The 26,083-nt window shown below is 33.2% G+C and overlaps 2 protein-coding genes across 3 annotated transcripts in view; one reads left to right on the forward strand and one right to left on the reverse strand.

Annotated features, from left to right (window-relative positions):
* LOC134706859 (stimulated by retinoic acid gene 6 protein-like) overlaps positions 1-26,083 on the forward strand; it is a 61,615-nt gene that overhangs the window by 11,669 nt on the left and 23,863 nt on the right. The gene's annotated exons all lie outside the window — the stretch shown is intronic.
* On the reverse strand, positions 11,278-25,007 carry LOC134705003 (uncharacterized). The gene is made up of 2 exons (XM_063563776.1): positions 24,443-25,007; positions 11,278-12,485 (listed from the first exon to the last, which is right to left on the reverse strand). The coding sequence occupies exons 1-2, from the start codon at positions 24,982-24,984 to the stop codon at positions 11,390-11,392; spliced, it is 1,638 nt and encodes a 545-aa protein (XP_063419846.1). The 5' UTR covers positions 24,985-25,007; the 3' UTR covers positions 11,278-11,389.

Consider the following 26,083-nt stretch of genomic DNA (forward strand, 5'->3'; position numbering starts at 1 on the left):
CCAAATGCGAAAGGCAATGGTTTGAATAGATTAGTGGTACATGTATTTGGTTTAATATAAAAAATGTGGCTCCCTTTTTAACAATGATATTCCCAATAACCTTAATACTGATAACTCATCAGTTTTACAAGGTATCAAGAACATGAAGAAGGTATGTAGAAAAGAAAAAGAGATAATCCTAACAACTGAAGTATACACTAGGAAGACAGCAACTCAACAACACAAATATGTCACAATTATTTTGAATACCATACAATTATCAGACCGCTAATGTCAAAGCAAGAAAACTGAAATATCTTTATTTTAGTCAGAACATTTCACTCGATTTGATCAATAACACTTTCAAATTTTAGGAACAATAAAACCAAACAAATAATGATATGGTCATATAAATCTTAAGTCGAAAAATTGATTTTCCAAATATCATGTCATTTCTGAAATATAAAGCATGTCTTTTGAATACCAAAAAATCTGCCTAATCATCACCAACAAAATAGAGATTTGTTTGGTACTGAAAGTCTAAGGTCAAAGTCTGGTCACTGGTACAGTGTGTACAGTTTAAAATGTATGAATATAACCAAGGATTTGTATAGTTAACTATACAAATCCTTGATATAACTATTGTCAATCGGTATTTAAGATCTGAGAATACTCACTTGCTAAGAGCTAGATTACAGCCAATAACAATAAGTACAAAATATGTTTGAAAGACTAAAATATCAGTCAGTACACTTACAGTTCACATCCAACATCCAATGAATCTAGTGTACAGACGTCTTAAACAGTCAGGGAAAAACACAAGCTTGTGCAATGCTAAAATATAGGTACCGTAATTGTTTTGAAGTTGCAGATCTAACAATAAGTAATGTTTTTTTAGCTTTCTGTGTGAAATATTTAGCTACATTGTAATCTGACCCAAACAGCATGAATAAACTTCTGTCTGAAATCAAAATTCACCTCGTGTTTAGTGCATTTTTCAAAAATCATACCCTTGGCAAGGTGCTCTAAACGTGGTCAATATGTTTGTAAATCCGTCTTCTGTTAGCCTTCCTTATGACCATGATTACTCTAATAATAATTTCGTCGCTACTTAACAGATCTTAACAGAATTGTATATTTGGTCAGCATCTTAAATGTTATGATATATGTTATGAAAAAAAAGAAGATGTCATTGTGGTATGAGACACCTCACCTCTAGAGACCAAAGGTATTAGAAGGTGTATAATTTTGAGATTTGTCGGGTACTTACTTACCTCCATCTCCAGCTGGGACAAGACAGAATATTTGAAAATTTTAGAGCAGAAGCAAATATTAGTACTAAATAATGTTTGCTAGGAGTCAGACAAATACTTTGGTCTAGGTACTTTTCTTCTTGTGGAGTCTTTTGCACATATTGCAGTTTAAAAAAAAACTAAGTGTTGTTCTTTTATCATTCATATTTCATTAAAATTAATTGTCAGAAACACGCATGAAATATTTGCCACTGTATGTTCTAAAAACTAACAATCAGAAACAGATAATCATCCTTTGTTGGGTAGATGGCGTAAACCATGGAAAATAAATATGTGTATTCCCCTGCAACTGAACGTTGGGGAGGGGCATATTGTTATACCCATGTTCGTCCCTTTATGGATACATAGTTATTCAGCTTAACTCCTCCTAAAGTTTGAAATCTAGGAAGTTTTCACTTTGCTATCTGTTTGCACATATTAAAGATGTGCATGTGGTCAGGGTTTGATTTTTATTCTTTTGGGAGATACCAACGGGAGTTTAACGTTTGTCATTTTTTAGGGTATAAGGGGTTAAATGTTAAAGTTATTTTTAGAACAACACTTTTGTACTGTGGGGGCATCAATTACGTCTCCCAGCTGACACAATAATATATCAAAGAAAGTCATAAATTGACTTTGCTGTAATATAGTTACTTCAGAGTGCAGTTCTGGGGCGTCACTTTGTATAGTTTTTCATTCAATCTTTTTAAATAATGTGTAATTTTGCTCCGCTTACCGGTATACAACATATATTCCGCTTTCTGAATTAGACCCCCCACCCACTTTTTTTTGGGGGGTGGGGATTTATGATCTACCCCTTCTTTTTTACATGATACAGATATCATTTAAAGAGAATGTTGGGTCAAACCTAGCTATATAGCAAGCATAAATTAATCTGCCACTTGTATGACAATTGGTTTTCTTTCCATTTTGTATTAAAAACAATGATGCTTCCGACACGTCCAAGTACTGATGAATTTAACTTATTTCAGGGAAGTCCCCCCCCCCCCCCCCCGGCATTTGATTCTTAAGATGCAAAGACATGCTCTTTTTTCAATTCATCTATTAAGAAAAGGTTGTTTTAAATAAGTGTAGCCACATAAATTTGTACCATTCTACCATTCTTCTTAGTTAAGTGTCTTCATGAACCTGAAAATCAACTTCTCAAAAAACCGGATCGTATTTACCTTAAGATGTCCATATTCACAAAAATTATATATGCTTTTGCTTCAGAATTCAACAGACTATCTTTTAAAATGGTTTAAAAACATTATTCACATTAAACTAGCAATAAAAAGTAAATAAGGTTATCTACAGAAAGCTTATTTATATAATTTTTGAGAAAAAAGTGCATAAATATTGTAAAAAACGTGACGACATGATCAACATTTTTATGAAAATTCTGTACTAGGCTACATATTTTTATTTTTGATATGTTTTAGACAAGAGTCAACTGAAATAGAAGGATCAAACAAATCAATTCTATCATCAGGGTCTAGGGAGATAATAGAGTTTGAAAATGTCACATTTTTGACAATTTTCCATTTTGAAAATATTTGTTAATTTGGTTGTCATGGTAACCAAGTTTCCCTTTTTGCATCCATCTTTTCAAATGTTTCCTATTTAAGTTGAACATTATAGATTGAAGTATCTGGTATATACTTTTTATAAAGTTCATCAGTATTGCACTTTTTCCAATTAGAAAAAATATGCAAATTTTGGGTATTTATGGCCATTAAACACCTTGTTGCTAGGAACAGCCGTTTCCATAGCAACAGCTTGATTTTTTGTGTGCAAATTGCCATTTATATTATTTTTGCCTCAAGTTGAATCAATTAAACTATAGCAGATGGATATCCTTCACTATGGATGTATCACCCTTTGCATGATTCTTAGCTGGACTGCTACTTAAGTTAAAAGTGGCATATATTCAAGATCATTGATGCTGTACTGTTATTGACTTATTAGCTATTGTCTGCTTTCTTGAAATTGACATTGTTGTGAATCTGTTTACTGTTATTATGAGAGAAAAAATACCCCTAAGTTTTAAATATTTTTTTTAAACTGACTGTAATCTTATTTATTGGCCTGTTAATGGAACCCTTCTTGCCCCCTTTTAAGATAAGAAAATATGTTTACGATTTTCGGGATTACAATCATTTTGCAAGATCACCAAAATACGTTGTAATTTATACAATACTTATATAAAGTAGATGATGTGGTATGTTTGTTGTCAATGGACAAATTTCCATAAGAAACCAAAGGAAGTATGTGTTAACAACCATACGTCATCGTACGACCTTCAACAATAACCCATAAAATAAAAATGTAAAAGGTTTTGCATAAAAATGGAGAGCAAAAATATAGAACAAAGGACTTTCTGAGCGTTTGAATCATGTCTTTAGCAGCTTAAAACACATTTGTTTGTGAACAATTGAGTGCTGACTATAAGAATGACAATAGTATTGCGGGTTTGTTTGTTTGGTCTTTTTTTTGGGGGGGGAGGGGGGGTAAGTTAGAGCGAGGTTACAGTGAAAGCTTGGAATAGTTTCCCGTAAGATTTAAAAGTTTTATTGTAAAAGAAAAATGTATCTTATAGCTATTAAGAATCACTTGCTGTAAGATTTTCGAACACATTTTTTTTTTGTCTAAACGGTTATCAGGTATTTTTTTTTCGAAAGTTCGATAGAACACTAAAATAAATCACTATATTATGAAAGGGCAGGCTAGAATATGTCAGAGAATGAAGACGAGATAACCTAGAGAACACTATTAAAATTAAGATTTCTTAGCTTTTTTCATTTCAAAATAAATATTTTTGATAAAGAATTACGGGGGAGGAAGTGAACAATGTGTCCTTCTTTTCTATATATGTAGGACTCAAATCCATGGTGGGTTCCAAATCTATGGCAGATTCCTAATCTGTGGTAAATGTGACGTCATGCCATCCCAAATCCATGGCAAGTTTTGTAATTTCCTAATCTATGGCGGATTTATGTTGTTTCCAAATCTATGGCAAGTTTTGTGCAAATGGAAAACAATGCAGTACATTTTCGACCAATGACTTGTCTTAAGCAAGTGGAAAAATACGACAACAGGAGCATGTCTATAAACATTTGTGAAATAAACATTCCATAATGGTCAACAACAAAAAAACATAAATGATAAATTCATATGCCTTAATACAGACTTCAAGATTACATAATGTGCTCTGTAAAAAATAATTATTTTTTTAATCTGTGCATGGTGCCTGTTTAACCAATGCATTAAATCAACTAAAAAGACCTATAACAAACAAGAAGGCCGCTTTTTATCTAAAAAAGTAACAAATGAAAATGAACAGTTTGAATTTTCAAATAATATTTATTTCAGCGATATCGTTAATACATCTTTTTTTTATGACGATTTAAATCTTTGTATCCGGTAACTTTATATATCATTTTATAAACTTTGCCAGTCAAAGACAGTAAACTACTACTAATTAGACATATGAAGATGTAGTATGAGTGCCAATGAGAGAACTCTCCATCCAAGTTACAATTTATAAATGTAAACCAGTATAGGTAAAGGTACGGCCTTCAACACGGAGCCTTGGCTCACACCGAACTGAAAGTTATAAAGACCCCAAAAAATCCTTTCTCTAAAATATGTGGTACCGAAAATAGCGGCGCTATAATTCATCGCGGGATTCGGCCAGTACAGCACATTTGATCCGTCTTCGGGATAATAGGTCACATCTTCCTCTTAACCACCCGCAAATTTTTGTAAGGGAAATATCTTCATCTTGAATGGCGTTCAAACTATGGTTTCTGTCATCGTTAGCGGCGGCGAAGATGTAATATGGCGTTTTATCATATGTTTAGTAGTAAATACAGTAGTTTTGCATATGTGATAAATAGGCTGCTGTTTAATCCATATCGCGCAACTTTGATGCGCACCCTTTATCGCATACCCTTTATCACACCCCTACCCTTTATCGCATACCCTTTATCGCATACCCTTTATCGCACCCCTACCCTTTATCACACCCCTACTTTTTTTTTTTTTTTTTTTTTAGCTCAAGAAAATTTTCCTCAAAATTTTATTTAATGACGTCATAGTTTGGTATGTGACGTCACGAACGTCGTTTTCACATTGTATGTGACGTCACGCACGTCAAGTTTCCATAGTTTTTGGCACACTAAATGCAACTTTAAAAAACTTACAAACATAAACAAAATATTGTTAAAACAACAGCACGCAAATTGTAAGGTAACCAAGGTGCTTCGGATTAGTAAATGAGCAGTTTTTTTAAGGCCTTTGAAACAAGACAAAAGTAGAACTGAAGGTAACCCAGTGCTATGGATCAGAAAACAGTTCATATAATACTCTTCTGTTGAAACATATGATAAAGCGTATAATACATGGCAAAATCCGTATCACATGCCGTATCACCCTCGACCAATATCATCCCTCGGGCCTAAAGGCCCTTGGGCTGATATTGATGTCTCGGGATGATACGACATATGATACGGATTTTGCCATGTATTATTCTCTATATATTCAATTGAGACGTTATACGGTACTCTCTCTCCAAGATCTGCCATAGATTTGGAGTAAACAAAAATCTGCCATAGATTTGAGTTATTTGGCGTTTGTAACGTCACATTTGCCATAGATTAGGAATCTGCCATAGATTTGGAACCCGCCATAGATTTGAGTCCTACATATATAAATATGTTTCATGAATAAAAATAAAATGTGCCTTGATTATAATTGAAAATGAGTAAATGGAAAAAATACCCAACTAAAATACACTTTTATTTTAATATTGGTAATATCACTAAGCTTTTAAATTTTGTGTGTCAAACACACCATCTCTGTAGTAATGACTCCTTACTAAGATATTTCACTTCATTCATTTTTTTTTCTGCATTTTTTTATATTGTGAATTCATAGAATTATTATATTAAAATGTAGCCTTAATTTATATTTTAAAAAAACTGAATCTAAAGCCAGATATATCAAACATTTTTGTTTCCATCTATCCGTTTTCAGGACTTTAACAATCAACAATAACACGCCTGGAAAGTAAAATGCGTACTCGGCTGTCTGAAATCGACCATTTTTAGACACCCCAGGCTCCTAAAAAACAAGCCGGGTGGGGGTTCAAAATGCAAATTAAGTACTTATATCAATATTTTATCTTTTCGTGTACGGTTTATGACCCCTCCTGTGGCCTGTCAATTCCGAAATGTGCAAACTGCAATAGTATCAAAACAGCACAGACAATGAATAATAGAGATATAATTTTGTACATATATCAAGGGGAAACTTCTTGCAAAGCATTATTATTTATAGTTCATTATTGTATTTAGTAGAAAAAGAGAATTAAGTGAAAATAAAATCACTTTTTTTGTAGAAAATTCACAGACCTTTGTACAGAGATTTTTTTTATGTTTAGCATGGGATCAACACAATGGTTCATTACCGACGGTAAAAAAAATCAAAATGTCTATCTACCTTGCACATTTCAGAAAATTCAGATCAGATAACGGAACTGGTTCCAGTTACATTTATAAGCAATTTAAGATTGTGACCCTCACAGTTTCCATTCACCACAAATATTCTCGTTACAACGAATCATTTTAAATACAAAAATACGTGTTGCATGCAGCCTTTTGTTTATCTATTAATATATGTATACGGATAAAGTTATGAAAGGCAGCAGGGTCATCAGGGTGTGGAGTCCATGTCATCTGAAATAAATGCTAAGCATAGATCTAGAAAGCGACATATAATCATGACTCTTCTTTTCGATTTTTTTCGAACAAATTGACACATAAAATGAATTATATAGTATTGTGGAATTTTTAACTTATTTTAGATACTATTTATTAATTGTTATCTGATATTGGACGAAAGATGTTGCCCTTTTATGTTATTATGTAATACAAGTTCAGATCATTTGAAAAAACATATTAAACAGCCAAATGGATGCACAAGAGCTAAAATAGGAGTCATAGATCCTGTTGGCAACAATTATCTGGCTAATTTTATTGATTTTGTAACATTTGAGATGACATTATGGCAGATAGAGGCTTCACAATAAGAGATTTGTTAACAGAAAAAAAAGCAACATTAAATATGCCACCATTTACTCGCAAGTGTGTGTGGGGAAAAAAGAAAAGACTTAATGTGAATGAAATTAAACAAACTCGCTCTATAGCTAAGTTGAGAATTCATGTTGAAAGAGCCATTCAAAGACTAAAGCTATTTAAACTTATAGGAAATACTATAGCATGGTCTCTGAAACCATTGACTAATCAAATGGTCAAAGTTTCAGCATTTTTATGCAATTTAATGCCAAAATTAGTTAGACGGTAAAATGTCCATAGAGATTCAGAAGTGGCACAGTTACAGATATTACCTTAAAAAGTAAATATAAGCATTAATCTAGTTTTAAAACTCGTACTTTAAAAAAAAAATGCCATGAATGCTGGCCTGTTTACTGTTGAATTCTTAAATTGTCTTGTATACATTTATATCAATGAATTTTAGTCTTGGACAAAGAGTTGTCTCATTTGACAATCATACCACATAACTTTTTCAATAGGTTGAAAACAGTATGTTTAACTGAAAAATTAAATTTTAAAATTTGCATCAACGTAATGTCTTGCTTTTGGTATTCAATCAATGTATCAATTTTGTGTTTATTGCGGAAATACTGAATCTTTGACCTTTATTACCTCTGATTTTGTTACGAAAAATAGATATCTTTTCAATATATGTATGATCATTACAATTATAGGTAATGATATCAGGCTTTGGTATTTACTGCTGATTTCAAAAGGGGGGGGGGGGGTATCTAATTTTCTTCTTAGATTGTAAGAGGGGGTCATGATAATTTTTAGCATCTTAGCAATACAAAAGGATTGTTTAAAAAAACTCCAGATGAGGGTCCCCTACCTTAATTGCACTGCTTGACGATCAGTAGATATTAAAAGACATACATGTACATGTAGATTAATATGAAATTGTGGATTTAGGCAGCACCTAAAAGAATATCTGTTTCCCCTCCCTGGGACTATCCTTTGTAAACAGACCAGGAGGGCAGGTTAATTTATTTTTAACTGGATGTCACAGCATGATTACATGGGGGATAGCGGAAACAAACATATTTTAAATTTTGGTCTTATTTGCATTTTGGTGGGGAACTGGAGAAAACATGGGGAAGCTAGGGCTAATTTGTAACAAATTACAGATCACTTAAATGAAATTATATATGTTATTCTGTTTTAATATGTATTGTTTTTTATGCAGTAACTTCATGTCAATGCCTGGGATGATAAGTGCAATTGTTTAGCACTGTCATGACTGTAGAATATTTATATTGTTGATCATTGTTGAATATTTATATTGTTGATCATTGTTGAATATTTATATTGTTGATCATTGTTGAATATTTATATTGTTGATCATTGTTGAATATTTATATTGTTGATCATTGTTGAATATTTATATTGTTACCACTGTAGAACATTTTATGAATTGTTTTCCAATAAATAAGCTGACACAAATAAATGACTTCATATTGCCATTTAAAGTAATTTTAAAGTATGTATGTTACAATGTATACCACTGTCCCAGGTTAGGGGGAGGGTTGGGATCCTACTAACATGTTCAACCCGCCATATTATTTATGTATGTGCCTGTCCCAAGTCAGTAGCGTTTAATTCAGTGGTTGTCATTTGTTTTTGTGTTTCATATTTGTTTTTTGTTCATTTTTTACATAAATAAGGCCGTTAGTTTTCCTCGTTAGAATTGTTTTACATTGTCTTTGGGGGCCTTTTATAGCTGACTATGTGGTATGGGCTTTGCTCATTGTTGAAGGCTGTACGGTGACCTATAGTTTTTTATGTTTGTGTCATATTGGTCTTTTGTGGATAGTTGTCTCATTGGCAATCATACCACATCTTCTTTTTCATAGAACAATTTCAATGTGTTTTGTTCATGCCTAGTAGTAACTTCATCAGAACAGTGTAAATTGAAATGTGAAGAAAACGAGAATGTGTCCATCATGTCCATAGAACGTACATGCGTAAAAAAGCCTTAAAGTTGGACATAAAAAATATGACCATTTAAGTAAAATGTGCTTCCTCTGTGTTCTAGGTCGTTCTTTGACCTATAATTCTTAACTTTAAATACATTGCGACTTGGATGGAGAGTAATAGTTGTGTCATTGTCACTTATATCACATCTTCTTATTTATATGATAATGCAGTAACCTGGTTATCCTGCAATCAAAATTAGGAAGTAATGACAGAGATTATGGTGTAGCTTTATATGTTTTACCATTATTTCAAACTTTACATTAGACAATCAGTTTACATGTACAATGTAGGTGGTCGAATGGTCTACAGTGGCGGATCCAGGAATTTTCATAAGTGGGGGCCCACTGACTGACCTAAGAGGGGGCCCACTTCAGTCACGCTTCAGTGATTCCCTATATAAGCAACCAAAATCCGCCTCTGGTCTATGGTGCTAGTTACAGTGTTGGCAGTGTTATCATGATATCACAGTAGCATGAATTAAAATCCTTGTGAGGGAGGAAAAATGCAGATCTGACATTGTTATGCTGTTATTTAGAGTAATTATACATAAATTAAAACAGTCAGACTAAAGTTAATGAAATAAGAGAGAAACCTGTGAATTTTCAACATTTCAGAATTCCAACCGCCAGTAAACAAGTAAAAAGACCACAATCATCGTACACCCTTGAGACTTTTTTTGGCATATTATCCATTGGTACATTTATATACATGTAGCATATATGCGGTTTTTCTCAGCATTGAAAATCATGATGTGCCTGTCCTAAATCAGTAACCCCTCATTTGTCTTTGTCAGATAATGATTTTTTCAGAAAGCATTTTTTTGTGAGGGGCTTATATTTGTTCTTAAGATATCAATTTTTTGTTGTTGGGTTGTTGCCTCCATCATTTTATATCCCACATCTGTTATTCATAATGTGTTACTTTCACGATATTGAAACAGTCATGCATTTCTTCAAATGATTTATTTATGGTTTCTCTATGTCCAGTGGCAAGTTTATAATTCAAATTGTACCAAATTATTACACCAGATGTGCATTTTTACAATGTATGTCTCTTCAGTGCATGATGCCTATCAAAAGTTAAACTAAATCTAAACAAGGATAATAAAAATCCATATTTAGGTGGAGAAAATGTTATTGAGATAGGAATAATTCAAAGATTGATCCTTATTTATACATGTACTTGAACGACACCAACAGCTAGATTTCTAACATGGTTTACAAGGAAAAAGCATATAATGAGGATGTGTCACCCTACCAGGACACATTTTTCTGACTCCATATACTTCTTTATTCAATACATCATTTTTGAAGAATCAGCAAATAATAAGTGTTACGACTCTGCCGCCATAAAAAAAATGCTGCAAAACAGAACCAGAAGTATAAAAAAGGGTGTTGTACATTTGTATATATATAAGAACTTGTAGTAAAACTTTTGATCAGTCCTCAGTTTAAAGCTTATCCTAGTGAAAATAAATATGACACAGTAGGCTTAGAAATTTATCTTTCAATTTGATTGATTTTGATTTCCTTTTGCATTGTTTTTGAGGGGATGTGGTCAATTGTTAGTGTATTCCTATCTATCAGCTAGTATAAGGTCATGAGGTGACAAAAAGTTGTTGTTTTATTGTCCTTTGATCTCTGCTGGATAGCTGTCTCAACAGCAATAATACATGTACTTAATCTTCTTTTGAAAGAAACATACATGTACTCCAATATAAGATACCTGTAGCAGTACATGTTCATGTATTAATACATCTAGTTTAAATATATGTTAAAACAAACGATATGAATTTGAAAACTGCAATTTAATATCACTTTTTTTATGATTTTCAACATTAATAAAACAGTAATATAAAAACATTAATTTTAAAAGACCCATATATTATTAGAGTAGTCACAATTACAAATTTAACATGCACATTGACTGTTTCTGTAATTGAACTAATAACACAGTTCACTGAACATTAATGAAATAATTTATTATCAGTATATTATATGCTCATCATGCTAAGATCTTTGATTATTAATCCTGGATTAATTTAGGGACAACATATTTACTGTAAAACAAGTTAACTTTGTCCAATACACTAGTCCACAACTGGGGATCAAATGTTATTCTCTCAACATGTAATTTGTGCTTTTCTGTTTTAATACTTCCTTCAAGATAAAGTACAAAGTCACACCATTGTAAATTAGAAATTGCCATTTGAGATTGAATCTGTATATACCAATTTGAAGTTTTCTTTAATTCAATGACACCATCAGAGGTTTTGGTAAGATGATATTTTTTTTCACTGATTTCATCTAATGTTAGATTTTTGAATGTGTATGGACACTTAATTTCTACAATGCCTTTCCCACAACATTTACAGTTAACAATAGCATCTGGAGAAGCTCCTAGATGTGGAATATCTTTGTTTATTATCAGTCCTGATAGTTCAACTACAGCCTTTTCATGTTGAGAAGTATATTCCTTGCTGTATAAGTCTCTTGCAAGATGCTCCCTTTCTTTCCCATAAATCATTGCAGGAGTTGAAAAATTGTTGTTTTTGTCCAATATCTGTCTGACAATGTAATTGTTTTTATCATTACCCTGATAGTGATATACAAGAGGAATGATTGATGAAGTAATCCTACCTAGCCTGTACTCATACCAATTCTGATTATCAGACTGACCTTCTGTTAAAGAATAAATTTGATCACAGTCATCCTGGTTCACTTTTGATTTGAGGTATTCCAAAAAAGAAGAATTTTCCAAGAAGTCTTCTGCTGATTCAATGATAGATTTAGGCATGGTTAAACTGTCTTCAGATTTATCAAGCACTTCAATAATCTGGGTGTCATGACCTTGAATTAAGTGGTGGAGACCTGCTTCAAATTCTACATCAACCATGTTGTCATCATGGTTTATTGGGTCATACACATGTTCAAATGGCTGTACCCTGGGATTTACTGAATGTTCTATACTATCCAGTTTCATAGGAACAGATACCTTTCTTGGAATATCCCAACCACATTTGGTATCTGTACATGTCTCTGTGTTTCTATCAATGTGTCTGTCAGACCAGTTTGCTAGGCAAAATAGCAGTGCCACAACATGCTTACATCCTCCATCATCCCTGAAAAAATAGAGAAAAAAATTCAGTTGTATAAAAGATATATATACATCTGTACATGTATGTAAAGAACAGTTATATGTTAAGATTAATATGCCCAGATATACATGTATGTAAAGAACAATTATATGACATTATTGTTTGATTATTATGGCCAGATGACAATTTAAGATCAGTTTCTTATTTTTACTTCACTTTATCACTGGAGTAGGTTTCACAAAAAAAATGTACAACTAAGATTTATTGAAAGTATACTGTAAATTGGCTCTTGAATTTATTATCCTCCTTAAATATCATGTAATTCTCAAAATATGGATACCTTCTCATTTTTTCAAAGTTCAAAGCTAAAGTGACTCATATATAGAGGGTTGTGAACAAGTTATTACAACCAATATAAATCCATTTTCATTTTTCATTTTTTTGTTGTTCAGTTGCTGTTTCACTGATGTATATCTTTTATCCATATACCATTAATAAATACATATATACATTGTACATATAATGTTTAAACAAATAATGAGTCTGTAAGTTCATACAAAATGAAAAAAAAACTGGATCATGCACACTATAATCCTACATCTTATACCACACAATTTCATAGGCATTGTTAAATAAATTGTTTTCTTTATTAGTAAATATGATAATTACACAAATTTAAATGACTGGTAATGTAGAAGATATAAATAAGTGTAGTGTACTAGAAAATTATAGATGGTAAAACCTTTTTTAACACACTTGTCAAGAAAATTTAAGGATAGAATATCAAAGAAGTATGCTTACATTAGTTTTGTCTAAATAGAAGAATGCATATTGTTACGCTCTGGCCCTTGGCATTATTTGATATACTTAAATGTGTATTTTTCTTCACGTGTAAATATTTGTGACCCCCGTTCCACACTTCTCCATGCAGATGTCCCCGAGTACGCCTTGTATGGTATTTTTATGAGAGGAGTGGTTTACCTGTACTTAAACCTATCTAATGATTCTATTTAATCGATGTGTCATCGTCATTTGACAGTGCATTTGCCCAATATTGTCTCAGTTTATCGTTACTTTCACTTATCGGCGCCATTCTTCATGTTTTGTTTTTCTTGTGTACTACGTCAGATTTGTGGGCGGGGCCAAAGTATAAATAGCAAGGTCGGTGTGCACCGAGTAGGATTTTTCACCTCAATGCAGAACGATCGCAGCTCTTTTACTTGCAGTCAAAATTATATTGCACCAAGCAACTTTTATATTTTATCTCATGCAGTAAAATGACACAAAATCACTTAAGATTCAATCCGAGATTGGTAATTGTTTATTTTTATTTGTAAAGAGAATTTAATTCACTGTTCGGAGAATTTATTAAAACCTGCGTCTGCCGTAGTGCACCAAGTAGCGTACTCGGTGTTGACATAATTTTTGGCTAGCACCAAGCATATTTGCTCGGTGCTGCACTAAGTGGAATTACTTGGTGAAAAGTATCTTTCTTAATATAAAAAGCTTCTAGTTATTTAAATAATAATATTTTATGATCCTTATAAAATTATGAGGTTAGCAATATATAACCTGCACCAAGCAGTTGCTCGGTGTGCACCAACTAAATTTCTAGCACCGACTAGATTCTGCACCGACTAAATTTCTAGCACCGACTAGATTGTATTGCAGTTAAGAATAAAATGTATCTTTGTTTATAACTTTATTCATGTGTTTTATGAACCACTGTATCTGTTGTGATCATGAATTACTTATGCTGAATTTATATTGATAATAATAATACAATTTATGAACTTCCATTATGATCTTTATTATTAATTCCTTCACCGGAGGCCCACAAAGGTAAATACGGGTGTATCATCCTGACAAGAGAACCCCGGAACGTTACACTGGTGTCAGAAGTGGGATTTAAAATTTTTAAATTATTAAAAAAAAAAAAATTATCTGGTGAAGTTTGAAAAATAAAATCATTTTAAAATGGATGATTCTTTGCAGTCAGATTTAATTCAATTTTATCCAACAGATAGATTATCAATTGCTAGTGATGATACAGTGGTGAATAATACACATGAAATGAGAACAAGTTCGCAGAGTTCTTATGAGTCTACTCAAACAGACAATCTATCTAATAGTTTACCAGCTATTTCACCTGCAGTAGGAGACATATTCGAATCACTTACAAATCAAATCAGAGATACATTTAATATGGTAACACAACAAAATGCAGCAAATCTGTCTATGATGGAAGAAAAAATTCAAAATCAAATCATGCAGGTGAAAAATCATTTCGAAGAACAAATATTTAATTTAAGAGAAGAATTTAAGAAACAAAGGTCAAAATCTGACCAAATTCAATCTGAAAGATCAGAAATTATTGCTTCGGAAGCTCAAATTATAAAAACACATGCAGTACAAGAACAAAAACTGCCACAGAATACAACATGTATACCTTCAATATCTGAAACATGCAGTTATCAAAATTACAATACTAGTAATAGTCAAAATACCAGGGGTATGCAATCTCATCCTAGTTTATATCATGCTGGTGTTACACAAAAACACAAAGTAAATATGAAGCCGCAACCCTATGATGGTACTGATGATATTGAAGAATATCTCAGTCAGTTTCAAATTTTAGCTGAAGTTAATGGTTGGGATTATAATACAATGTCACTCTGTCTGGCTAGCAGTTTGAAAGGTGGTGCTAGAGCCATTTTAAATGAATTAGATGAGTTTAAAAGGCGAGATTTTGATAGCCTTGTTAATGCCCTTCATAATAGATTTGGGTCAGTTCATAGGTCTGAGATATTCAGAGCTCAGTTACAGACCAGAGTAAGAAAAGATAAGGAATCTCTATCTGCCCTCAGTCAAGATATCAAAAAAATGACTCGCTGTGCTTATCCTGGTGCCCCTTCCTCTGTAACAGATATATTGGCTTTGGACCAATTCATAGATGCATTACATGACCCTGAAATGCGTCTCAGAATAAGAGAAGCAAGGCCCAAAAACATAAATGAGGCTGAAGTTTTAGCTGTTAGGTTTGAAACCTTTAAACAAGCTGATAACCATAGGTGTAAAAATTTGATTGGTTCAAATGAAACAAAAGCAGTGTTCCCAGTTGGTGCAGATACTCCAAACCAAGCTGATGAATTACCTCAATTAGAAAATAAAGAGGGTAATGAGTTGAAAGAATTGTTAGGTGATATGACAAAGAAAATATCTAATTTGTCACAAGAAATAAAGAGTATAAAGGGGAATAACAATAATTTCCAAACTCAGGGGAGACAACAGCAGCAAAACCAAAATTCTTATAACAATCAAAATAAGGGAAATAATTGGTACAACAACAGAAATAATCAAAGTTTTAATAGAAATAATTCGCAGAGGGACAATAATTACCAAAATTCCAATCAGGGTCAGGGAAACTACCAGCAGTCGAACTCATGGGGCAGAGGTCGACAACAACAGAATGGCCCTCCACAGTCAGGATAAATAACTCAAAGACATCTGAGGAAGGATTTTATTTAGATATGACTATATGCTGTAAACATATTTCTATGTTGGTTGACACAGGAGCCAGTGTTACCATTTTAAGTCAAAAATTTCTAAAAACAATAAATCCATCCTCAATGCCAGAAATTACGCCGGTAAAAATGAATATGATGACTGCAACGGGTGAAATCTCACCATTCATTGGTGAATTCGAAGCATATCTTAGATTGGGGAAAAATTTGATTAAACATAAAGTTTTGGTTGCAGATATGCCAACCGAGGGTATACTCGGTATGGATTTTCTTACAAATAATGAATGTGATGTTCTATTAAGTAAAAGCTGTATAAGATACAGAGGTCAGGAATGGCCATGTTTTAAATATAAAAATGCTGGACAAGTTTCCTGTTGCAGAATTTCAATATATGAAAAAATTGTCTTACCCCCATCTAGTGAAACTATTGTTTCTGGTATAGCTGTAGACCCAATAGTAAGGGGAAAAATAGGGTTAGTGGAACCTGTTAAAAATTTTGTAGAAAAACATGGACTATTAATAGCAAAAGCTGTTGTGCAACCAAATTGTGGTTTCATTCCCATTAAAATTTTAAATCTGTCTAATGTAGAACATGTTATTCAGAAAAATACTGTAGCTGCTATGTTAGAAACAGTTGAAGCTGACATGATTGAGCCATGTCAGAATATAAATGCAGTTGGAAGTACTGAAACAAATGCTGAAAATATCCCTATGCCTGATCATATCCAAACTGTATATGATAGTAATATAAATGAGTTAGCAGAAAATCAAAAAGTTCAATTTAAAGAACTTTTATTAAAATTTCAAAATTCTTTCTCCAAGTCTGCAACAGACATCGGTAGAACTGAGCTGATAGAGCATTCTATTGACACAGGTCAAGCTCATCCAATAAAACAACGTCCTAGACGTGTTCCGCTTGCTAAGATTCTAGAAGCTGAAGCTGAAATAGCTAAAATGGCTGAACAAGGTATAATTGAGCCTAGCACCAGCCCCTGGTGTTCCCCAGTAGTAATTTTGCGCAAGAAAGATGACTCTATTCGGTTTTGTATTGATTATCGTCTGTTGAATCATCATACAATTCTGGATAGCCATTTACTCCCCCGCATAGACGATACTTTGGATGCTCTAGCAGGGTCTAAATGGTATTCCACGCTTGATTTAAAAAGTGGGTACCATCAGGTTTCCATTACTCCAGAAGACCGCCCCAAAACAGCCTTTTCATTTCCTGGTAGTGGGCTGTGGCAGTTTACCGTATTAGCTTTTGGACTTTGTAATGCCCCTGCTGTCTTTGAAAGACTTATGCTGAAAATTTTATCAGGTTTAACCTGGAAAACATGTCTTGTCTATTTAGACGACATAATAGTGTTTTCCAAGACTTTTGAGGAACAGATTGAAAATTTAGCTGAAGTCCTTAATCGACTTGAAATAGCAAATTTAAAATTAAACCCAAAGAAATGCAGATTTTTCCAGAAACGTGTCAAATTTTTGGGACACGTAGTCAGTGAGGATGGTGTTGCCACTGACCCAGAAAAAACAAAAGCAGTCGCTGAATGGCCAGTTCCTAAAAATGTAAAGGAAGTTAGGTCCTTTCTGGGCTTGTGTTCATATTATCGCAAGTTTATCTCTCATTTTGCAGATATTGCCCGTCCACTCCATAAATTGACTGAGAAAAATCAGTCTTTTATATGGACAAATGAATGTCAAGAAGCTTTCAGTATTTTAAAGAAAGATCTGACAAATACCCCAATTTTAGCTTACCCAAGTAATGAAGACTTGTTTGTGTTAGACACAGATGCAAGCAATACATGCATGGGGGCAGTTTTATCTCAAGTCCAAAATGGAACTGAGAAAGTTGTAGCCTACTACAGCAAAGCTTTTAGCAGAACGGAGAAAAAGTATTGTGTAACACGCAGAGAACTTTTAGCTGTTGTGGCTTCAATAAAACAATTTCACCATTACTTATACGGGAGACACTTTCTAGTTCGCAGTGATCATGGTGCTTTAAGATGGCTTCTAAATTTTAAGAACCCAGAGGGTCAAATTGCAAGATGGTTTGAAATTCTTGCTGCTTATGATTTTAAAATCGAGCACCGTGCTGGTCGCTCACATGCAAATGCAGATGCAATGTCAAGGAGACCTTGTCATGATATAAATTGTAGTCATTGTACTAAAGCTGAAGAAAAATTTCAGCCAGAAGCTGAAAATTCAGATGAAGTTACACCTAATACTGTAGAGGTATACAGTGTCTTTAATAAAAAGGGGAGGAAATCTATCCCCTTGTCTGACCCCAATACTAATAATATGATGACTTCAGAAAATGTTCCTGTCTATGTCACTACCAGATCGGGGAAAGCTTTAGATAAATCCCCCTCCTGGAATAGTGATCAAGCTGCAGAGTTGGGAAATTACCCCTCAACATCAGATGGTGATCCCTGTAACGATTTTACAGGAGAAAAGTTAGCTGAATGTCAAAATAATGACACTGATTTAAAATTATTAATAAATTGGAAGGAGACTGGGGAGAAACCTGTTTGGGAGAAAGTTTCTCCATGTAGTTCCGCAGTAAAATATTATTGGTCTAGGTGGGAGTCCCTTTATATAAAACAAAAGGTTTTATATCATAAATGGGTAAATGCAGATGGCAAGGGAGAAAAATGGCTAAAAGTTATTCCACAAAGCTTAAAAAGTTATGTGTTAACTCAATTACACAACAGTGTTACTGGAGGACATTTAGGTGTTAAGAAAACTCTTTCCAAAGTCAGGGAAAGATTTTCTTGGTTTAAACAAAGGCATGATGTAGCTAATTGGTGCAGGCAGTGTAATATTTGTGCCTCTAAAAAGGGTCCTAATAAAAAGCCTCATGCTCCACTCCAGCAGTATAATGTTGGGGCTCCCTTAGAACGGATAGCCGTTGATATTTTAGGCCCTCTTCCCAGAACATATAAAGGAAATCGCTTTTTAATGGTTGTTGGAGATTATTTCTCAAAATGGGCTGACGCAATACCCATAAGAGATCAGGAAGCCACTACTGTTGCAAATAAACTAGTAGAGAGAGTTATAACAATTTTGGGGGTACCTATGGAAATACACTCTGATCAAGGGTCTAATTTTGAATCAAAAGTATTTCGAGAAATGTGCAAGCTGTTAGGTCTACATAAAACCCGAACTACGGGCCTGAGACCCCAAAGTGACGGAATGGTAGAAAGATTAAATAGTACCATTGAAAATATGTTAGCTAGTTTTGTTTCTGAAAATCAGAAAAATTGGGATGAGTATATATTTTTACTCATGATGGCATATAGAGCTTCGGCACACGAAACCACCAAGGTTTCCCCTTATGAAATGATGTTTGGCCGCAGTATAAATTTGCCAATTGATCTTTCAATTGGCCACCCTGACTCAAATTTTATCAAACCAGAATATAGTTCTGACTATGCATATGGATTGTCTACAAAATTAGACAAAATTCATGACTTTGCACGAAAGCACATTGCGGCTGGTAGTAATAATATGAAGCGGTTGTACGATAGAAGTACAAATTTTCATGAGTATAAAGCTGGGGATGCTGTTTGGTTATATAGCCCGGTTCGCAGTAAAGGGTTAAATCCAAAATTACAAAGGCCTTGGCAAGGACCTTTCTCTGTGTTAGAAAAAATAAATGCTGTTATTTACAGGATAAGAAAAAGTCCACGGTCTAAGCCTAAAATAGTGCACCATGACCGATTAAAATTATATGTTGGTGAATCATTACCTTTCAATGGTTAACTTATCAAATTATATATTTAGTTATAGTTCTATAAAAGAACTTATACTAGCAGGATGGAAATACTGAAATACTAATTATAAAAATATATGAAAATATATATATAATATATATATATATGCTGGATGAGGTTGCATTTCCCCTTAACTATTAGGTTGTTATATTTTATATGATGCTGGTTTTAATACAATAAGTTAAACTTGTGTTCTTAAAAACACTTTTTCTTATGCAGATTACTCTATACAGATGTGGCTTATGCCTCAACCATGATTTCGATCGTCCCTTTAAGGTTGAAAGGCATATGGATGAACAACATTCAAATTTTGGATACATGTGCCCTGAGTGTAGGAGAATATTTTTAAGAAAAGATAGTAAGCATAGAAATTGTAAAAAAGGAGAATCAGGTGGTCGTGACCTAAAATATGTTTGCAGAGAAAACTTTTTATTTGGGGATGCCGAACAACAGAAACTAAAAAAATTCAAGAGAGAAAGCCGTCAAATGATTATTGAAATCCATCCAGAAAATGATAATAAAGAAAATAACACTAATGTAAATGTAAATAGAGATCAACAGTCACATGAAACCACTAAACCAGAGAAAAGTTCTCAAAACAATTTAAGTAATGATAAACCTCAAAGAAAAGAAAACTTAAAAGACAAATTATCAGTAGAAAATAAAGATGATAAAGTAAATCAGTCAGCAGGTAGTGTGAATGAAAAGAAGAGAAAACGTTCGCCGTCTCCAACTAGGTCCCCCACAAGATCCTCCACCCCCATACCTGAGTCCCGTACAATTATTATCAGCCCTGCAGAGAAAGTGATGCCACCTCCCCCACATGTTTATGCACCAACCTTAGTTCCACCTGTTGAACCGTTATTTTATGAAGAAGCCCCAAGCACCGTGTGCCTAGATGAACTGAAAATATTTATAGCCGAACCTCTATTTGAGACCAATGACAATATACCTGATGTAGCAGATGATACTAATGAAAATTGTGCAACTTCAGTCTGTAGCCAGCAGTCCAAACAACTTGATGTATTATCATTACTAGCCCCAGAAGAGTATAGCCCAGAGTTGAATACACCTAGTGTTAATGCACTATCTACTGACAGTAGTTATATACCCACCCCGAAGAATGTTTTACAACTGAAAGCTATGGCTGATTGCCAAAAGTCCAGAATTATACTTAACGTTGGAGGAAGCCGATTTGAAACGTGTGTACCAACACTTCAACAAGATCCCTCAGCAATTTTGTCTTATATGATTTTGAAGGACTCCCCGTTAAAACCCTACAAAGTGGATAATATATACACCTACTTTCTGGATAGAGACCCCCGTCATTTTGTGCATATACTTAATTATTTACGTTCCGAGTGTAGTATGGATTTGTCTACATTTCCAAGAACTGTTATTGCTCTCCGTGAACTACAAAGAGAATGTACATTTTATAATTTAACCCACCTACATTGTCTTTTGGAGAAAAGAATTGTGGATATTCTACAAGGACATTTACTGGAGTGACATTAAGTTCCTATATTCACTATGTATTTACAACATTTTACACAGTAGATGGCATCCTTGGCCTACTACTGTAATTCCCGTCAGTTCAGTCACTCAGTATTGCAATTTCCACTGGTATCTTGTTTTCCAGTGGAGATTGTCAATAAATATCCCCGCATCCCTTGGGAGGGTGGTTTATTAAATTTTATGATAAAGTTCAATGTTTGGTCTGTCCTAATCCTTGTATCACTTCGAGTTCCTGAGACCTATGGTTACATGCTGTTTTATTTATACTAATCTCAGGAACCCCTAGTGAACTTTAGTTGATAAGGCCTCATTTGAGCAAACTGGTGTATGTATGTTACATCAAGGAGAGTGTTGTTTTTGTTAACAAGCTATTAGCTTGCTGGTTTTTGTATTGAATGATATTGTCTTATGGTTGATTTTAACCAAGTATTTATTTCTTGACAAGTAGATTTAAGATGCTAAATATTTATTGCCCAGTCTTGGGTGTTGTTACATTGTTGGTTGGTGCAGTAAGCAGTATTATATACATTCCAATTGTAATTCAATTGGCAGTATATTTCGTTACAAGTATTTATTGAAAAAAAATATATATTTATTATCGTATTGATAGAACTAGAGTAATATATTGACAGTGAAGTAGTGAGATACAGTTATTATACAGGAACTAAGAAATATATATATATAAGTTGTAGGTGTACAATAAAACACCAGGACTACTTTAGTAGCATGTGGAAAAATTGAATGACTATTATCCTATAGATATACTTCAATGTATAAAATTTCCAGTGTAAACCAACCCAACAGGACCAAAGAACATATGGAGAAATGACTCTAAATAGTTATAATGACGTTCCTCGGAATGATATCTGTGATGGAAACAAAATGTTAAATGATATATATATATATATAATATTCTCAGACAGAGACTGAACAATTGTGATTGATATTCTTGCCTTGAAAAATGTCTTCTTGTTGTTGGTTGTGTATATTATAGAGTTAGGTAAAAGCGTACTGCACCAAACTTCAATTGCTATTGCTATAATGTAAGATGGACCTTTGATTTCACTGTGCTAAAAGTGAAAGAGTGTTATTTTTAACTTGTTACTGTTGTTGTTAAATGTTACGAAGTTATTGTTAAAAAAAAAGAAGAAAAAAAAGGAGGTTCATATACTAATCTGGTATTAACTGATACATCTGCATGGCTGACAAACCATTGATTTGAGGACAAATCCTTTTTTCCATAAGGAGGGGGGTAGTGTTACGCTCTGGCCCTTGGCATTATTTGATATACTTAAATGTGTATTTTTCTTCACGTGTAAATATTTGTGACCCCCGTTCCACACTTCTCCATGCAGATGTCCCCGAGTACGCCTTGTATGGTATTTTTATGAGAGGAGTGGTTTACCTGTACTTAAACCTATCTAATGATTCTATTTAATCGATGTGTCATCGTCATTTGACAGTGCATTTGCCCAATATTGTCTCAGTTTATCGTTACTTTCACTTATCGGCGCCATTCTTCATGTTTTGTTTTTCTTGTGTACTACGTCAGATTTGTGGGCGGGGCCAAAGTATAAATAGCAAGGTCGGTGTGCACCGAGTAGGATTTTTCACCTCAATGCAGAACGATCGCAGCTCTTTTACTTGCAGTCAAAATTATATTGCACCAAGCAACTTTTATATTTTATCTCATGCAGTAAAATGACACAAAATCACTTAAGATTCAATCCGAGATTGGTAATTGTTTATTTTTATTTGTAAAGAGAATTTAATTCACTGTTCGGAGAATTTATTAAAACCTGCGTCTGCCGTAGTGCACCAAGTAGCGTACTCGGTGTTGACATAATTTTTGGCTAGCACCAAGCATATTTGCTCGGTGCTGCACTAAGTGGAATTACTTGGTGAAAAGTATCTTTCTTAATATAAAAAGCTTCTAGTTATTTAAATAATAATATTTTATGATCCTTATAAAATTATGAGGTTAGCAATATATAACCTGCACCAAGCAGTTGCTCGGTGTGCACCAACTAAATTTCTAGCACCGACTAGATTCTGCACCGACTAAATTTCTAGCACCGACTAGATTGTATTGCAGTTAAGAATAAAATGTATCTTTGTTTATAACTTTATTCATGTGTTTTATGAACCACTGTATCTGTTGTGATCATGAATTACTTATGCTGAATTTATATTGATAATAATAATACAATTTATGAACTTCCATTATGATCTTTATTATTAATTCCTTCACCGGAGGCCCACAAAGGTAAATACGGGTGTATCATCCTGACAAGAGAACCCCGGAACGTTACAATATGGACATCAGACTTTTAATAAATAAATGATTATAACTTTAAAGACATTTTTGATTTAAATAAAAAGAATATGTAACACATTGTGAATTTGAGGACAAAAAAGGATTTCATTTAAATCATTAGTTTATTATTTAAAGTATTACAATATACATTTGTACATTATGCATCTACTAATTAAAGAATGAACTGTTTATTGACCTACAAAAATGTTTCAGTATCAAATGAGGAAAAGCAATATTTGAATTAGTTATTGATTAAATACCTAAATTGGTGAGATAAATAAACTCTCAATTAATTTCTTATTTAACTGAACTGAAGATAAGAGATTTAACAAGGACTCTGAATTAACTATGAATTTGTTAATATATAACATCCAACTATAGTAGTTTTTTTGCATTTTAACATATATGAACACAACTGCATGAACACGTCTCATATACAGAAAAATATTGAAACAAGTATGCTTTTCCTTCTTAAATTAAAAAAAAATATAATTTTGGACACCTTAAGAAATCAGATTTTTTTTCTTCATAATTTTTTAGAATTAATAAAATATATTTTTTGGGGCCAATGCTGTGACAGTATATATTTTATGCATCGGAGATAAAATACTTTTTAACAATATACTATACTTACATGTACAATGTATCCCCCTCCCCCTCCCAGATATTTAAAATCACTATTTAATTCATGAGAAAACTTTTATTGATTTTTAAAAAGGGAATCACTGAAGCATGACTGAAGGAGACCCCTGTTATGTCAGTCAGTGGGCCCCATTAATGGCATTATATAAAAAGTTGTGGATCCGCCACTGTGCCATGATTGATCATGATTACTTCTTTACTACTTACGCTGTGCAATGACATCCTGCTGATATGCACACACCTTCAGAATTAACCAAACACCAAGTCATGTAGGGATCAGCTTTCTGTGATGTTTCTCTGATGCAACTAGCTTTTATATAAAAGTGTTCATGTGGTAACTTGAAGATTTCAGCAGAAGAAATATGATTTGACTTTGAAAGTCGGAAGCCTCTCTCATTCTTGTAAGTTCTCAATCGTGATGGTGTCCATTTAGCAAATGAAACAAGATAGGCAAAAACGTCTGCCATAGAAAATACTGGGACACTCTTTAAATCATCTGTCCATCCCTTCTGCTCACACTGAAAGACAGTCGGAAAAGTTACCTTTTCTCCATTTAAAACAACAGTACTCCTAAATTGAAGAAACGAGTCTGTGTCATCTGGTGTAGAAATTACCGGTAAATCCAGTTCAACAGCTTTATAGGCAAGTTCTCTCAGCTGTTGAACACTATAATCTGATACCGTCATTCCTCTTTCCATTAAAAATGTGCGTAAAGCTGGTTTAAGCATTCTGTTTAATTCCGCCGCCATCGTTAACTTTGTTGTTTGTTGTGGATACGTGTCCCACCTTCCGGTTAGTTACGCGACGTTTTGCGTCTTCGTCACAGGAGAGTTACTATCTCGGAACTTGCGTATTATATTTCGTCTAGCAACTCACACATGTACAGTCAAAGCTAAAACTGTCATTAGAGATGCACATATGATTGTATTTTTATCTCTAAATTCTGTATATATTTGTATGTATATTATGCTTTTTATATTTGAAATACATGTATCAAATACTTTTTTAAAAACAAAATCAAGATGTCACTTAATCCATTGCATATATGTTCTTTAAATTGTCAGGGGTTAGGAAAATATGAAAAAAGAATTAGACTAAAAGAATGGATAAAACAACAAAAATGCAACATAATATTTTTACAAGAAACACATTTTTCGAACAATTCAATAGATAAAGAATTTACGGGCGATTTATATCATAGTTTTGGAAGCACACAATCAAGAGGTGTTTCGATTTATATCAACCAAAAAATTAAGTATGAAATCATAGATAAATATGTAGATCAACACGGAAGAATTGTTTTAATCAACATAGAAATCGACAAAAATATATTTACTTTTGTAAACCTTAATGCCCCAAACACAAGTAAAGATAGAAATATATTCTTTAAAACAGCTTTAAGTGTCATTGAAAAATATAGTCTTGGTATAATTATCATAGGCGGTGATATGAATGAAACGCTTAATATAAAAGATAGAAAAAGTAATAGAAAAGATCAACAAAAAATAAAAAAATAAGACAAATGGGCTAAAAACTCTGATAAAAAAACTAAAAGTTATAGATATATGGAGAGCTATAAATCCAAATAAAACGCAATATACCTGGAAAAGAAAAAATAATGAAGTAGCTAGTAGAATTGATTATTTTCTAGTAAGTGAAGATGTGAGACCAAGAGTACTCAGCACTGATATACGACCTGCAACAATTCAATATACAGATCACTTAGCGATTTCACTTAAAATTAATCATTGTCAAGGGAACAAAGGAAAGGGATACTTCAAATTAAATAATAATATCCTTAACGACGAATCATACAAAATAAAAATAAATACTTTGATAGATAAATAT

This window comes from Mytilus trossulus, chromosome 2 (genome assembly GCF_036588685.1).
Source record: "Mytilus trossulus isolate FHL-02 chromosome 2, PNRI_Mtr1.1.1.hap1, whole genome shotgun sequence".
In the NCBI taxonomy this organism is placed as follows: domain Eukaryota; kingdom Metazoa; phylum Mollusca; class Bivalvia; order Mytilida; family Mytilidae; genus Mytilus; species Mytilus trossulus.